General features: G+C 37.4%; 1 protein-coding gene across 9 annotated transcripts in view; it reads right to left on the reverse strand.

The window, feature by feature from the left end:
• The window catches only part of TENM2 (teneurin transmembrane protein 2), a 1,359,942-nt gene that overhangs the window by 834,856 nt on the left and 506,632 nt on the right, over positions 1 to 18,454 (reverse strand). For 3 of the 9 annotated variants that reach the window (XM_089656704.1, XM_089656706.1, XM_089656703.1), the window contains one exon: positions 7,662 to 7,748. The exons of the other annotated variants lie outside the window; for them this stretch is intronic. In XM_089656704.1, the coding sequence (XP_089512830.1) occupies positions 7,662 to 7,748 (87 nt within the window). The remainder of the gene's footprint in view (positions 1 to 7,661; positions 7,749 to 18,454) is intronic. 9 annotated transcript variants of the gene reach the window in all.

Here is an 18,454-nt window from a genome sequence, read left to right on the forward strand (position 1 = left end):
TTACTATCTTTATTTGTCCTAGTAACCACTGTCACCAGAAATAAAAGTAAGGGAAAATCCAAACATTTGAGTCATCTTTGGAACTGGAATAAAGGGGAAGTACTGTATGTAGTAGGGACAACTGTGACGGAAGCTCTCACTTTGGAGACATTCCTCTCACTGCCTGCTGTGTTTATGAGACAGGATGTAAAGGGATATCACATCAACTGGACATAGACCAAAAGAAAATATAAAAACCTAACTCAATCCAAAACGAATAAAAAAGTATTGCTTTAGTTTTAGTATTTTAATGTTTCACATAATCAAGGCCTGGAAAAAATTGCCCACCAAGCCCAGTTGTATTTGTCCTCTAGAGTTTTTCTTTCCTATTAATTATAATCCCACCGAAACATACTATCCTTGTGCTTTGCACAGTTAACATTTTAAAATGAGTATTTTGAGGTCCATGTGTAAGTTGGGGAGTGCCTGCTCCTGGAGGATCCCCTTTAAGTGGAATCTAGTACAAGCAAAGGACAGACTGATACCAGGGTAAAAATAAATATTCTTTAGGACTAATAAAATTAGTTCTGGCACATGGATATGTCCAACTTTGCATGTACTGGAATTATGTATTATTTTGGCTTTGCACAATACTGTTAATTAGAAAAATTAGTATTTAGAATAAAGTGCTGTATGTTCTGACTGTCATGTTTTTCTTTTCCTCCCTAAACAAAACTTTTGAACTACATGAATCAGCAATCTATCATTTTTAATAAGTGGTTACTGGATTTTGGTCTAGTTTAAATTTCACATTAAGCAAAACAGAATACTGGCACTGATCACTACACCAGCTCTACAGATTGCTGAGTTACATGAGAAATCACTTTATATTGTACAGAGGTCAGAGATTCTGAGTAATTGCTAAAAAAGTGGGCTGTCAATGTGTGACTTTTTGATGTCCTTCTTGGAATAATGTATAACAATTAAAGCTTATGCCTGCTGTACAACACATTTTATTGCCAATATGGCATGGGTATGAATACTGGAAAAATTACTGACTTTTGTAAGAAGATAAAGTTCATTTTCATCTCTATGGTGTCCCTTCATCATTTTAATATATTCTTGTGTGATTATAATTCATTCAATAGTAATATCCTCAAAATAGAACTGTCATCTACAAACATCTTAAAGGACCACATTCACCAGAAATAAAAAATTTTGTATTCTGGTAACTATATGGGATTATTAAAATAAATAATGATAACATTCAGAGCATTACTTGCTTTTTTATTTCACATACTTTTGTTTATATTTCTCTCCATATTTACATGCAGTTTGTGTTGTCCAGCAAAAGTGACAGTGACAGGGGTCAGGACAAACTATAACACTTCTAGATGTGCTTTCAACAGCCTTCTTTTATTCAGAGGGTTGTAATCATAAAAAAAAACTTGCTGCTTTAGCTAAGGCACTTAAAAAATATACAGAAAATTATCATTACATATTTTATTAACCCAATATATTTATTAGAATATAGTTTTTTAATAATATATTATACAATAAAAATGCATATATATGCTAAATGTCATCATATATAGTAACTGCATAAAGTTGCAATTCAGAATAAAATATTTCGCTAAATTCTAATAGAATTTAGGGGGAACCTGTTATTTGCTAGCTTATCATACCGTTAAACCACTGTACTTCCTTACATCCATTAATTTTCAGCTTCTATCAGACACTGACATAGCAGTTGGATGATTTTTTTTACTGTCTTGTGGAATTAAAAAATAGACTAAAAAGAAGATAATTTAAAAAGGGGAATGCAAAAAATATTGTAAACAGATCAATACAAATAAAAAAGACCATGAAAGAATATATTTTCCAATCAATAAGAAGTGCAGTTGTAGTCCTTTTGAAAAGTCAGCTCCAAAAGCAAACCACTAGCTAATAGTGACATTACAGGTACTCAAGTTACAGCAAGTGCCCTGATCCAAATATTTCCAGGGATCTCATGGCCAAAAGCAAGTTAGCTTTAGAATGAAGGTGCAGTCCAAAAATATAAAACAGGAACCAAATAATAATCTTGTAGATGGCACCACTGGACCCTCAATGTCAGTACTAGAACTGCTGAAGTCAATAGTGTCCAGTGATTCTTCTCACAGTATCAAATCCAATATTAGCTCAGACTCCAGCACTACCAACATTTTTTATATTATCCTTTTCTGAAGCAGACTGCAGAGTATAACAACAACTTCAGTCAGCTGTCCCTTGTATTAAGAATATATGTGACATTCTGTATTTATAATAATGTAATGCAATAATGTTGAAAATGAAAGGTCTTGGCTAAATACAGATACAATGTTTCCTATCAGACCTGAAGGCTTGATAGTTCTTGCTAAAAAATCTGGCATTCAGAGACTTTGCAGACTTTGCATTTGGTCCGTTACTGTACAGATTATTTCTCTCTTGGCCTTAGAAGTCTGTTTATGTGGGCTGTTAACTTTACCGCAACTCCCAGGGCTGTTTTTCTAGTTCAAACCTTTCTTACAGTGTCCACACCTTTACTGCAAGATGATATATTGACAGATAACTTAAACAGTAAATATTTTTATTAAGTGTATTAAACATATTCTTTATTTTTCATCTTATTTGCAAGGGTATGTGAATGTTCTGGGCAAAATAATAAAGGGGAGTGTATATATACAAAAATACCATTTTATGTGGTTTTCATCAAATCTATATTTTGTCTTAAAGTAGATACATGCCTCAAGCACTCAGAATGACACAGTGCAAGAATTATATGTCAGTTGCACTGTCATATTTATTTACTTTGATCAAAGATATAATTTTTATTTTATTTTTACACCTCCCCCAGATGATGCCCAGAAGGCAAATGACAGAACGTTCGTTTTGGTTATAGTTTCAAACATATATGATGGTTATTGATATTCTAGGTCTTTGGACAATCTGTCTAATCATGAAGCAGTGATATAAAAAATAATACTAATATAGATGTTTAACCATTAATAATGAATGTGAATTACCAAATCATGACACTCAGAGAAAATGCAGTCACTGCTGAGTTACATTTGACTTACATTTGACTTGACAGGTAAGCATATAGCATAGGAAATGTAACCACTCTGAAAATGCTTTTCACCTTTAGCAATCATCTTCCACCTTAAGGTTTGTACATACAAGCACTCAAATGCCCCCAGATCTTACACCTAGAAATATACCATTAGGTGAGACAAATCTGAAACCAGCTGAAAACAAAATCCAAATTACAATAAGGACAAGTAAAATCCAAATAGCATTGAGTGGTGAAACAAGGTCAGATTATGTAGCAAGAATCATAGACCAAAATGAAGCAAAGGTTAATAACAAGTATGCAATCCAATACAGTATACCTACATAGTCATGATCATCTCTATCATGAACAATCTGAAAGTGAATGGAATCCTTAAAGTCACATTTAAATAATTATAGTAAGTAGAGTTCAATGGCAAAAGAGATTCTGTATATATCTTCTGAAGTTAAATATCTTTCCATGCCTGCTGTTTTTTATGCATGTGGTGAATGAGCAGTTTAGTACACAATCCTGGTATCTGTAAGTGGTTGGGAATACTGTCAAGTGCTGGGATGAACTTATGCCAGCCCTGAACAGCTAATAGAGAAGATGGAAGATTCCAGGCCTGGAAAAAGAACAGGAAAAGATGTCAGGGTGGTGGCAGAGTGATAAGGGGAAGCCCTGTGCCCAAGCTTTAAACAGGAACATGGCTGCCATTGAAAATCCTTGCAGGCACATAATCACAGCCACATTCTGATATCAACTGTTCAGGCCACCACAGAAAAAAAAAATAGAAACTCCTAAACTATAAAGAGACCTCTGGTTTTCTATTAGCCTTTGCAAAATATAGTCACACATGTCCAGTGGTGCACAGATGGCTGTAATATAAGCTAAAACCTATTACAATTAGTGCATTTTGAAGCTTAACAGTACATCCTCTAACCACACAAGGGGAACTATGGTAAAGGTAAATGTAGGAGTCTTTATAACAAGCTCCATGGTTTCTGTGTGCTTATAAAACTGAAAACTCCTCAGTGACTAAGCAATGCTCGGAGTATATGTGACTAGTCATAGTGCTTCTCAATCATACTCATTATCATCCTCAGTGCCTCCAAAAGTATATTTCTTTACTTCTCAAGAAGTCATTAAATATGATTGACTAACTATTAGTGCTGGCTGTCACTAACTCTTACTTATTCTCATTTCATCTAGTGGCTCAGAGTTGGTGACATGATTACTTGCAACACAAAAGCTGGCCATAGATACACAGAAATTTGAATGGAAATTCTTAAGAAAAGAATGTTCTAAGAATGTTTGTTCATTTTACTAATTGTTAATGGATCAAATCTACATTTGTTTTTGACCTCAGTGACAAGAAAATTCAAAGGAGCAGGATGGGCATTTTTACAACGTATGTTCCAAAAACAAATGTTAAAAGCATATTAAATATTTATTGAGCTTACTCAATATTTTGGTTAGGGATTTATTACTATGCTGTAAATAGCCTGAATAGCCCATGCAATTGAATCCCAGGGTGTTCAGGTCCACACATACTGAAGAATGAGTCAGATGAGGAATATGGCATCTCCCACTGCAGAGACACTATGGAGTTTATTTCCTAAAGCTGAAGAGTGCAAAAATCAGGTTCACTTCTGCATAGAAACCAATCAGCTTCCAGATTTTATTGCCAAAACTTAATTGAACTAGCTGAGGTTAAGATTTCTATGCGGAAGTGAGCCTGATTTTGCACTCTTTGTCTCAATTTAAAAACCATACAGGGGTTTATTAACTAAAGGCAATCGCCAATCGAAAAAGTTATTTCTGGACATCCTTTTAACTTTGAGTTGTATAGCAATATTCTGTCATCTAACTGTACTCCTGTGTTGTTATTCTGTCACATGTGCATCCAATTGAGACTAAGGAAGTATTTACTAAACTGGAGCAGACAGAATCTGGAGTAGCTGTACTTAGAATCAACTTCTAACTTCAGCTCAGGGCTGTGGATAAGGGGGTACCACCAATCCTCCTGTATGGGGCCCAGGCAAGCAGGGGAGGGGCCCAGGCAGCTGGGTGAATCAGATGAGGGCAGGGAGGGTGATCGGCATGGCGGGGGGGCAGTTACTGGAAGGGATCCCCTGTATGGCTCTTTCTGCAGCAGCTGAAAGCTGGCTTCTTCTCTTCTCCCTACCACTGGCTTTCAGCTGCTGTAGAGGGGGCCATACAGGAGATCTATTCCAATAATTGCCCCCCTACCACACCCATCACCCTCCCTATGCATGATACATTTTCTTCTGTTGCCCAGGCCCTCCTGTGTACTCCCACAGTGCTGCTGACTTCCCTCCTCTCATTTTTTACTGACATCCACAAGCACACAATAAAACCATTCAGGATGGAGAGTGGAAGGGGAAGGGTCCGATAATCATGTCATATTTACCAGTCCATTTCTTTCCTGAATGTACACAATAAGTGATCAATCCTGATCTCTCATTGTGTTCATTCATAACTGAAGCACAGTAAAACTTTTTTTTTGGGGAGGTGTCTGTCAGGCTGGCTGTTTGGGGGCCCATGGTATCTAACAGCAGCCCTGCTTCAGCTTGTTCAGTTAACCTTTAAAAAAAAAGCTAGAAGATGACTGGTTGCCATGCACAGCTTCTTCAGAATCTGACTGCTCCAGTGATAGTGAATTCCCCTTTAGATGTTGCCTTTTAAACACGCTTTACACAGGTATGGTCCACTGGTCACTATCAGGAAACTTGTCTACAGCAATGGCTGCATGGCCTTTCTTAAGAGTATGTGGACAAGAGCTAGTTACAAAGAGGCTGCTAGACACCAGCAGCATTAATATCCTAAAAAGCATAAAAAAATATTCAAACAAGTATTTCATTGAAATAAAAGCAATTATTTATGTGGCAAAGCTCTAAGCAAACCAAGTGTCTTTCAGTCAGGGTTTATGTTTAGTACAATATATTTTATACAGTTTACAAGTAATCATACATAAACATTGTAACATGCTAAACAAACTAAAAATGTAAAAGTAAAAAGTGATGCTCCCTAACCATGTTGTGCTTTTGTTTTCTTCATATCATTTTAACATAAAAAAAAGGTGTTCTATTTCACATATATAACCCCAAAGTGTAAAAAAATATTCTTGCAATGCCAGAAGCTTATAATATTCAGTGTATGCTGAAGTAAACAAAAACATGCATAATTATTATTGTTGCTTACAAAAGATATCTTTAAAATAGTTTTTGATGTTGAAAGCTTATATAACTGTGTTTAATGCAATGAATGTTAAGTTGCAGAGACACATGCAATGTCCAACAGACTCTCCACTAAAAATTGCAAACCATGTTGTTGGCCATATAATGATGCCTATCTTTTGAAATGTAGTACTTATTTTTCGGTCATGCCAATAACTTTCTCAACCTCAGTATCTGAAAGGAGGAATGCTAGCACGTGACCAGGATAGCAAGTCAACATTCTTTGGATCAAATAATTCCACTGACTCCTGATATCCAGTTTGCGGGGTTATGGTGGGATTAGCAGAAGAGGAGGAAGTGAAAGATTAGGGTGGATTAGAAGTACTTGCAGACTGCTCTGTGTCCAAGAAGATGAGCCACTTAACTACCTCCCATGCATGCTATGGCTGTATAGCATTGTCAGCCTAAAACAGAAGTGCTCTACTTTCAGATGGTGCGGTCCCACTACTGTTTTGTCCTGTAGAACCTGCTCACTTCCACTACCTCCATATGTAGAACCTCTGCCTCTCTGTTTAGACCGATCTGACATTTTTTGTAATACATGGGATTGTCTAAATTTACGTTATCTATGGCACTAGGAGTATAAGGATGAGGTTCCTTGGTGCACTATGACATGCTGAAAACAAGCAGCAGCCTTGCCTTTACAGTAAAAGCAACAAATGTATTCTAGCAGACAATTATGTAAAATGAAATGTTGTACTAGGATCACACCAAATAGGACACTCCTAACAAGAACTCCAGCATAGTCATGGTAAGAACATGATGGCAATGGATAATGCACATATTTTGCAGCCGCCAATAGTCTGTGGGTCAGGGGCAGACCGTGAGAACAAAAACGAAGAAAAAGGGAAGTGCAGACTCTAGCTCAGTCAATCTCTTTATTAGTAGTGAAAAAAAAATAAATCATCAAACTCACATTTAGTGGTTAATGAAAAAGGTATGTCAGCAAGGACAAAATCCAATGGGATGGGATCATCCTCAGTGTGGATTGGAGTCCCATGTGCAGTTGAGCAGTCTAAGGATATAAAAGAGCCAGAGCTCCCATGCCTCTCAGTTTCCTCTTTTTCACAGGGGAAAGCAGAATGTGGGGGGGAACCGGCTACTTGTGGCTATAGGCAAACAGAAGCAGCTATCAGGAGAGGAGAGATAGCTGAAAACCTCAGTCGGTAGCATAGCATACTCTTAGGGTTCTTAGCCAGTAAAGTAATGGGGGCCAGATGACGTTGCTAAATATGCAGCTGGTGCAGCACTTACGTCTACCTTTACAACCATTTACGAGACAGATGCTGTGATATGTACTGTCATATGTAGTCAGGGTAAAAATAAGCAAAATGTTATTAGTTTGGACTTACGTCTACTAACACCAACTAACTTGCATTCGGACCAAACCTTGATATCATCTCTGCTTGGCACATGCAGTGTTTTGATCCTTCTGTCTCCTGCATCGAAGAGTAAACAGTCAGGTCCCACCTTCAAAAAGATTTTCCAACAGACTGGCAATTCTTTTTGTGAAATAATGCTGGGGGCACTTATTATCATGCTCTAGGGAGTTTATACAAGGTCTGATAATTGCAAATTATTCTTTAAATTATAACATTGCTTGTAAATATCAAGCTGTATGTGATCATCCTAACATATATTTCTATAAAAAATTCTAGCCACACCTTAAATACTTGTTCACTTAATCTAATCTTGTGTCTTTTACCTTTACACTAAGAGGGATGGCAGCATGTGTTACATAGTGCACCAATTCTGCACTTCAACAGGAAATGGGCTGTTGCTTTCATTACCCACCAGGAGATGTGCATTGCTTTGGATCAACTTGGACAGATAGACAAACCTAATGGAAAACGTAATTTCAATGTAAATGTCTTACAGTTGGTGCACAAAATAGAATTAGTTTTCCACCAGGTGAAATAGTAATGGGCTGCCTGGCGGTGACTTTTCTCATCTGTCTGGAAATAAAATCAAGAGAGAAGGTGTGACAGATGCAGAATTATAGCAGGTCAGCAGCAGCAGCTTTCTGCTGTCCACATCAATAGATGGAAAGGGAGTCACATTGCAGATTGAGTTTTAATTTACAGACAATCTTACTTACGCCATAAATTGGATTGGAAGACAGAGACACAAGCACAAGCACGCACATGTAACACACATGTTTTGTAAAGTGATGACTTTAGCAGTTTATTCAGAAAGAAAAATGATGCCTGATCACTCAAAATTACATACACTACACTAGAGCGGGGAGCAGAGGAAAAAAAAACCCTGTGAGGTTTTATTGGTGTTTGCATTCCCACTAGGGAAATTATCCCTTTCCATTTGTCCTAGTAACCACTGTCATATTAACAGGAAGTGATGATAAATCTAAAATAGAGTAAAAATCTTCCAATGGGGACAAATTTTTAAAAACGACTTTGATTGAATTGATTTCTTCTCACTGTTTTGTTGTATTTTCATGGCAGAAAGGGAAATGCCTCCAGTGGGACAAAACCAGCTTAAAACAAATAAAATAAAATGAAAAAAATTATTTAATTATCTCCTACTGTAGGCAAATAAAAACATATCTAGGTCTTAGATCATTACACTTCAAATACAAGGGTAAAAATAAAAGAAAATACATAAGCTCTATGAATTACTAGTGCACCTTTTAGGATATATCTTGGGAGTGGAACAGGCAAAGTACCAAGGTAGTATATTTTAATTCTCTGATCTCTAATCGCTAACATGGGTAAAGCTATACTATACAACTTTCATTGGTTGATGTGCAACTGTTTGTGTGATGATTTAGAGCAGTTTAGAATGTTGGACAGCTGCAGACAAAGCCCCAGCATCCTCAACTTATCATCATCACTTTGCACAAACATCAGAAGACAAAACATCTCAACCTCTGAAATGGCTCTCTCTGTGCAAGTCCTGCTGTGTAACATATCATAATACTAGCAATCATATCTGCCTTCTGTGTCAGTGAAGTGAGAAGTATTTCAGAAATGTCCAGGCACCAGAGATAAGAAAAAATGCTCCATCTACAGCACAGATAAATCTGATATACTGCACTCAAGAGAAAAAGATATACTACAATAAAATATGGCTGGATTTTTAAAAGACCACGCAAAAATGTTTAAAAAATAGTTAACTGAGCACCATTATGGGTTGTTTATTTTACTAAATTGTGAGATATTCTGTGAAAAGAAATTTCTTGTTCCAAAATATTCCTTCCAATACTTTCATTCTTTTCAACGCTATAACCTATAAAGAGGATATGGCTACAATGTGCTAAATATTTGTTGTGGCTTAAAGTGATACTGAACCTAAAAACATTTTTTATCTTATTGCATTGCTTGCATAAAGGTAAAAAAGTTCCTTGTGCTCCCCCTTCCCTGTGTAAATGGAAAGAGAGGGGAGAAGCGATCAGCGCTGTGCATGGCTGCATCTCTTCTTCCCTTGCTTCCTCTTCACACAGGGAATTGAACAGCAGCAGATGCCATTGGTTCTTGCTGCTGTCAATCAAGTGCAGTGAAGAGGAAGTGGGGGGTGGGGCTAAACCCTGCTATGTGTTTCTGTGGAGGGCTGCTCAGTAGACACACAGGTCTGAAGTGAGCATGCAGCTTTTTAATCCATAGCAGATGGCTTGCTGTGGGGACACACAAAGAAGAGGAGGAGCCAGGATCGCCGGTGGAGGACCCGAGAAGAGGAGAATCAGGGCTGCTCTGTGCAATACTACTGCACCGAGAAGGTGAGTATAACGGTGAGTATAACATGTTTGTTATTGTAATAAAATATAATTTCTGCCTTTAGTAACACTTTAAATGGAGCATGGGTAAATAGAACCTAAGCCTTCTCACAGTATAAACTGCACATTATTGCTCCAGTCCTTGTACCCACCCACAAAATATCCCTTACTTTTTTTATTATGAATAAAAGTCTCACCGCTTCATATAAACCTATAATTTTTTTAAAACTAAACAGAATATAGAGCTAACATTTTTTTCTAAGTCTAACATCATTTAAACAGATGGATATTACATGTCACCCAGCAACTGTTGAGACAATAAACACATTGGTCAAGAGCATGCAATGTATAGCACAGTTTACAGAATACAGTAGTTGCTAGTTGGAAGTTGGAATGCCTTCCTGGCCCATTTGATTTTTTTCACTTAGTTATTAAGTTAGCCAGGTATCCCAGGTGACACCAGGATAATATTTTGTCAATGATGTCAGCCATCATCACTGGGCAGCTTATGCCATTCAGCAACCAGCCTATATGTCATTCACAATGATAGTCTGTTGTGGGCAGGGTCATCTTGCATGGGTTCATGTCATTGGGTCATTAGAGTGTCATTCATTGTGACTAATGATGGATCTACTCTATATTTCTGTACTACGTGCGTGATAATAGTTTTATACAAATTTTTTAAAATAAACTTGTTTGTCAGTGGTGTCTGTGTGCTTATTTACATTGTATATTTATTTTGTGAATAAGTACCCCTTATTCATTCCCATAGGAGGAGTTAGATATCAGGGTGCCCCCTTATTTTCAAGGGGGCTTTAAGATTCTGGTAAGGCCAGAGATATGTGGAAGAGGTCTTTGTCCATATCAATATGGCAACAAAGTGCTTTGCCAGGGAGGGGGGTCCTGATAAGTATGTTTAAGGCATGTGGCTTGGTATAATTCAGGAGGGGAGACCACATGTTCACGGCCACCCCTTTTCTACCAGCCAGGTTACATGATTAGGTAAGGGTCTGGTATGACATTTGGGGGGAACTCACACTGATTTTTGAGAGTTGTGCTCATTAAAATCCATACCAAATCCTTATCCTGGATACGATTCTAGTATAGATGTTGAGGGAGATCCTCCCCGATTTTAGTTACAAACAGAACAATGCTGAACAGGCAATCTAGTTTAGCTACAATAGTTTTTTTCTTTCTATGTGTGACTTTTTGTATCATTCTACAGGTGTGCCATTTGTGCAAGTTTAAGGCATGCCTTAAGAATGTTATTTAAAGAAATGGAGTATTTTTAATGTTCTCTGTACACTTTAACCACTTGACCTCCAGAGGATTTACCCCCCTTAATGACCAGGCCTCTTTTTGCTACTCGGCGCTGCACTAATTCAACTGATAATTGCGCGGTCATGCAATGCTGCACCCAAACGAAATTTACGTCCTTTTTTTCACACAAATAGAGCTTTCTTTTGGTGTAATTTGATCACCTGTGTGCTTTTTATTTTTCACACTATAAACAAAAAAAGGCCAAAAATTTTGAAGAAAAACAATATTTTTTACTTTCAGCTATAAAAAATATATAGTAAACTCAAAGTTGGTTATAAATTTAGGCCAAAATGTATTCTGCTACATGTTTTTGGTAAAAAAAATCCCAATAAGGGTATATTGATTGCTTTGTGTGGAAGTTACAGTGTCTACAAACTATGGTATAGATCAGCAATGGGCAAACTACGGCCCGCGGGCCATATACGGCCCGGCGGACCTTTTAATCCGGCCCGCGGAGCTAGGCTCCCGCTAGGCTCCTCTCACAGTGCGCCCTGAAGACCGGTGTAGCATGAAAATCTGTCTCCTATGAGGATCTGTCCCCCTCGACGTATCTGCGCATGTGCCGGAGATCGCCGATCGGCTGCTAATGCCTGAAACTGGCACATGCGTAGATACGTCGAGGGGGACAGATCCTCATAGGAGACAGATTTTCATGCTACACCGGAACGGCGCGGGAACACGGCGAGAGGAACGCGCGGAGCAAAGGTAAGTGAATTGACAGAGGGGGGACTTGGGGACTTAATATGGGGGATGAATTAATATGGGGGGGATGAATTACTATATGGGGGATGAATTACTATGGGGGATGAATTACTATGGGGGATTAATTACTATATGGGGGATTAATTACTATGGGGGATGAATTACTATATGGGGGATGAATTACTATGGGGATGAATTACTATATGGGGGATGAATTACTATATGGGGGGTGAATTACTATATGGGGGATGAATTAATATGGGGGTGATGAATTACTATATGGGGGATGAATTACTATGGGGGATGAATTACTATAGGGGGGGTGAATTACTATATGGGGGATGAATTACTATATGGGGGATGAATTACTATGGGGGATGAATTACTATATGGGGGATGAATTACTATATGGGGGATGAATTACTATGGGGGATGAATTACTATATGGGGGATGAATTACTATATGGGGGATGAATTACTAAATGGGGGATGAATTACTATGGGGGATGAATTACTATATGGGGGATGAATTACTATATGGGGGATGAATTACTATGGGGGATGAATTACTATGGGGGATGAATTACTATATGGGGGATGAATTACTATATGGGGGATTAATTACTATGCTTACTATGGGGGAATATTACTATACTTACTATGGATGACACATACACAACATTCATCTACTCTTGGTCCGGCCCCCGGGTCCAATATATGAACCCATTGCGGCCCTCAAGTCAAAACGTTTGCCCACCCCTGGTATAGATACTGCAATTTATGCCATTTTTCTGCTATACAGTGCTGCGCTAGTTTAACGGACAATTGCGCGGTCATGCAATACGGTACATAAATGAAATTTACATCCTTTTTTTCCCCACAAATTGAGCTTTCTTTTGGTGGTATTTGATTGCCTGTGCGGTTTTTATTTTTTGCGCTATAAAAAAAAGGCTGACAAAATCAAATTTAGTCATAAATTTGTGCCAAAATGCATTCTGCGACATGTCTTTTCTAAAAAAAAACCCAATACGTGTAAATTAATTGGTTTACGTGAAAGTTATAGCGTTTACAAATGGCGGGAAAGATACTGGGATTTTTAGGTTTTTTTTTATACTAATAATGGCGGCGATCAGCGAATTATGGCGGCGATCAGGGACTTATGGCAGCGACCAGCGACTTATGGCGGGACTGCGGCAAACATTCTGACATTGGGGGGGTACTGACTTGGGGTCACTGACATCCCCAAAAACACTAATACAGTGATCAGTGCAAAAAAAAAAAACACTGACACTGTACTAATGGCAATGGGGAGGAAGGGGTTAACTTTATTTTGCAGGGAAGGGTTATAGGAGTGAGGGGAGTGTTTTACTAGGGGGCAGGGGTGTGTGCTGGACGGGACAAGGCTGATCGAGAAAGAGAAACTGTTCTTTCTCGATCAGCTCATCCTCGAGCTGACAGGGAAGTGACAGACAGCACAGCTACTTCAGCTATGCTGTCTGTCACTGTTTCCGCCGATCGCTGGGAGATAGCCGCTAAGGACCGGCTGTGACCCGACGACTCACATCTGCGGACAGATAGGGTGGCGCACCTCGTGCGCGCCCCCTATTTGTTTACAAAACACACATTTTAAAACATGGTTTTGCCTGCCAGTGCCGCCCTGCCGCCGTATATCTACAGTTGCAGGGCGGCAAGTGGTTAATAGAGTTCAGGCACTGTGTTGGGGGGGGTTGTAGATTTTATTTATTTATTTGGCAAACCTCCAGCAAACCAAAGTTTGCTTGCTTCACTAATTGTTTTTGGTGATCAGTGGGATCACCCATAATAATAATTAAATAATGAAAAGGTGGCAATAGTAAGAGGAAGGTAGGACTCAATTGACAGTTAAGGAAAGGTAAAGACAAGTAAGTTGCAATCTGTTACATTGCATTCTCTTTATGTTGATTGTGCTGCACACCTAAAGATATTCTGAGATAGTTTTGCCTTTTATCATAATACTGGGACTGATGACGTAATTATCATAGTTGCAAGGTTTTTCCACTTAGCACCTTCAGTAACACTTTGGCATATGCACTGAATTTTCATCGTTTCCATCTCAGTATTTACAGAATAGTAACCTTTTTTCATATCCCAACAATGTATATATTGTTGTCCTGTTGTTTCACTATGAGGAAATATGTAGACAGCATTTTATTGACCAACCAATGTATTTTATACTGTCCTTAAATGTTTTTTATTGTACTGTTTTAATTTTACTTTGTTATATTTGTCTTTGCAGCAACACTCTATATTTCTCCCATGATTTTCACTATACTACCTTACCTTCCTCTCAGCTGACTGGAGCTCAAATATGGATTTTTTTTGGTGATAATAGATAAAGAGTGTTAGAAAAAAAATATATGCTGTATATTGTGACATTAAATATCCACATTGATTGTTATGTGATACTGGACTCTCTAGAGGCTGTGTTGTGAATACAATGTCAGTCAATCTGGAAGATTTCAGGTGACGTTTCATTTTGGGTTCTAGGGCCTAAGCCATGTTTTGACAGATATAGTTACTGTAAGCTAAATCAAGATGAAAACAGCTTTTTTTTTTAAATAAGATTTATTATTTAGGATAATCTAAAACACAATACTTAGATTTATAATATGTATATGTATAAGCCAAATAGTCTCTGGTTTCCTCTGTAAATATTGTTCTATACAGCAATGTGTTAGATTCACATTTGTGTTGGGGAGTGGAAGTTGAAGAATTTTTGTGTGCGGATCCACTGGTTTCAGAATTTTCCAGGTTGCTAATCCAGAGCTGGTATGCTATAAAACTTGCCATTGAAGAAATAGTGGCACCTTTTTGTCATAGTTTACTCAACGCAGCAGTGTATTCTTGGGCCAATCCAAATGACTTAACGATTGGCAAAGGGACAATTAATAACAAAATGGCAAATGCAACTATAGATTCAATGCTATTCTATTTCAGACACAGAGATAGTAGAGGAGACAAGGCTATTTCTGATAAAACTTTTTTTTACTTTTTGATCAATCACATATCCATACTTGTCTACAGAATTTTACAAGAATTGGTGATTTTTTTTCTAAAATATTTTCCTTACCAAGAATAAGGCTATATTACGTTCATGTACAAAATGGAACATCCATTTTTGCATACTTGTTGCTAATCAGGGATTTTAAGTATTGAAGCAAGAGTTGAATTATAGTCAGCAGCGGGCCTGTTATGAGCAGTTATGAGGGAGGAATCATTAATGACAGCATTTGTTTTTTTTTTTCTCATGAATAACTCTAATCCTAAAGTGACCAAGGTAGTTGACAAATGGCACCTACTAGTGTTCAGTCAGCTGTTCAACTCCCCAATAGCCTTAAAATCTGGAGATTTCTATATGCAAATATCAGCTTCATTCCTGAAGTTGGTTATTGGTCCTGCCTTCTCCCACCGACTGTGGCTATATACCACAATAGTCCAATACTGAGGTACGTCAGGTGGGAAGGGTGACACAACATTCAGGCTTTAGGAATGAAGTCAGCATTTGCATAACAGAAAGTTCTAAAATTCTGAAATGATCATGGCATGCTCAAGCATGTATTCAACCTATATGCACCCCTTAGTTCATCATACAGTATATTGACTTTAGAGCAGTGCTGCACAAGAAACATTGGTATATAGAGTGCTGTACAACCAATACTAAGCCCAGAAGACACTTGTTTTTCCACAGGACCTGTCTAAGTACCGCATTATAATATAACTGTTAATAAGGTTAATGGAACTAATCTCTTTGCACATTGTAAAAGAGAAAAAAAGATTTCAACATTTAAACATCAAGAGGGCGTAACATAGTCTCGTTTGTGTATAACACACTTCTAATTTCTTTTTTACAAGACTCTTCAGAATGTCTTAATGGTTTCTATGGGAAACACAGAAACAGCACATATTACAAGTGATATCCCGTTGTGTTGGCAGGTGTGGGCAACATCAAATGAATTTATTACACTCTGTGTTAACAATGAAAATTATAGTAAAACTGGATGAAAGTGTTCTACATCCAGCTAATTTGAAGCTACCTTATGAGACAATAACAAGCTCCTAACAGGTTTTTCTTTTCTTTCTTTAATTCTAATTACACTTAATGTTCCTTGTCGCATTTGATTTCATGGTAATTATATTTCAAAACTTTTGCAATTAGGGTGCAGTTAATATTGTGGAATATTGCAATTATTTTTCATTGTGACACCTCCATTGAAAATTGGTGGCAAAAGTGGTGGCGTAATGATCACATTGTTCGTCTAAATCAAAAATGTAGCAATACAGCAACTGAACCAATTACCCATTTCTATTTATAATTACGGACTGTCATGTCCTATGCCAAAAGCTATAGGCATTTCCAAAACACAGGTATTTAGCACTATAATTGTAGCCTAATTACATTATAAGGGGCACTGTTAATATGCCCCATTTTATTATGTCTTTTAATTATACCATTTCAGTGCTTAAGATGGCTAGCACTTTACTCTTCTTATACACACTAAATTATTAGCATATAACAGCAAAATGCAACAATATTAGCATACATTCTTTTTTATTGTAATGGAAACCTAATATTACCATTAGGTTTAATGGTTTGAAAAAGAAATGATCATACTGACATTTTTTCTGACCTATAAAGGAAAAAAGAGAACAGGAGCTTTACTGATCATTCCTTTCCTTTAAGGTATTGAACAATTCCACACTGTAGTCATGAGAAAAAAAGGGGTTTGGTGAGGGTAATGGGTTCAAAATCAACCACAAAACACTTATTATTACAGGAGTTATGAGACATATAAGTGATGGATCCAGTTAGATTAAAAAGGAAACAGGTGAACTGAACAGGGATGGCTTGGCATGGGACTTAAAAAATGACAGATTGATGGAAAGAGCAAATGAAAGTGACTAATACAGCCGATTGCTGCTGAATGGACACATTTTTTAAATTTCGTGGTTGTGAGGACCTTGCCTCTCTCTCTCACTTCTACAGATTCCTATTGGCCAAAGAGGAAACACATCATAGTAATGGGCCAATACAAATGAGGGAGGTAGGAGGGTTAAAGGAGGGAATGGCAAGCACCAACAGTTTCCAGAACCGTGCTTTTTATTTTCAAAACAGCCTTGTAGTCGTGCATAGCAAGGGGAATGGGAACTGCTGCAGATATGCTAATACCTCTGTTCTCATCAATATTAATACAACTAAACTAAATGCACATGCAGTCATAAATAGTTTATTAAAGTGTAACCAACATGAAACCTGGCCTAGAATCTTTTCTATATATTAACAGGTCATATAATACTATATAAATCTACTACAAGTATGATATATCTAATCTCCCCAGAATTATTGTTAGTTATTATGTATTGGAATACCTCTCTGCACAATTCTCCAGTCTGCCATGAAGGTATATGGAAGTTTGACTCGGTCAAAGGGATGCCATCTATACCCTATTTTTTCTCCTTTGGTTATTTCTTTTACTATGCCTACACCTGCCCATGATTCCCATATCTCCTTCAGTGTATGCCTTCACAAGCTCATGATCTCTGTGTCTCCTTCAGTCATGTCATCTACAATTTCATTGTCTTCTCTGATCTCGTATGTCTCAGGCTCCAACTACACATCCTGGGAGCACAGTTGGTAGCTGTGCTTTTGGATTTGTCCTGCATTTTTTTAGGTTGCTTGGAGTCTTCAAATATGTCCATAGTAAAGCAATTTGCAAAAAAATCAAATTACTTGAGTAGTCATGGAGAGCTTGATATGAGGACCAGTGCTGGGACCTTTTGCCTGATATTAATATGGTCTTCTGATGTGTTAGTCTTCCTATATTACTATATTACTATATATATATATATATATATATATATATATATATATATATAAATTAAGTTACACGTAAAATATACTGCATCTTCCACAAAAGTCTGGATCATTTAAAATATGCTAATCAGCCTGCTCAGTTTATAGTAAAACGGTTATACATTTGCCCACAAGTAATGTCATATATAACTGAATACACAGGTTCAATCAACAGAGGAAAATTCAAGTCAAAAGCACAGATTCTGGATTGTTTTCTCTTCAGCATGTGTTATTTAACATTGCCAGTACTTGTTTCCAAAGTATAAATAAGAGCATTCAGTATTCAGTGCAGAAGGAACATGAAAAGTACAAAGAGGGAAGGAAAAGACAAGAGGTCAGGTACGGGCCAGCTAGCCAGACTCTAAATGCATTCTCAAAACTAAAAGGGCATTAGCCAAAAATGAACTTTGCATATATCATTAATAGCTTCAATGTACACAACCTAATAATCTCTGATGAAATTAAATAGCTGCAAGCTAATAAAACCTCATTTGAAAATTGAT

The sequence above is a fragment of the Staurois parvus genome, unplaced genomic scaffold (assembly GCF_062004578.1).
Source record: "Staurois parvus isolate SC_StPar_1 unplaced genomic scaffold, SC_StPar_1.0 ptg000930l, whole genome shotgun sequence".
Classification (NCBI taxonomy): Eukaryota; Metazoa; Chordata; class Amphibia; order Anura; family Ranidae; genus Staurois; species Staurois parvus.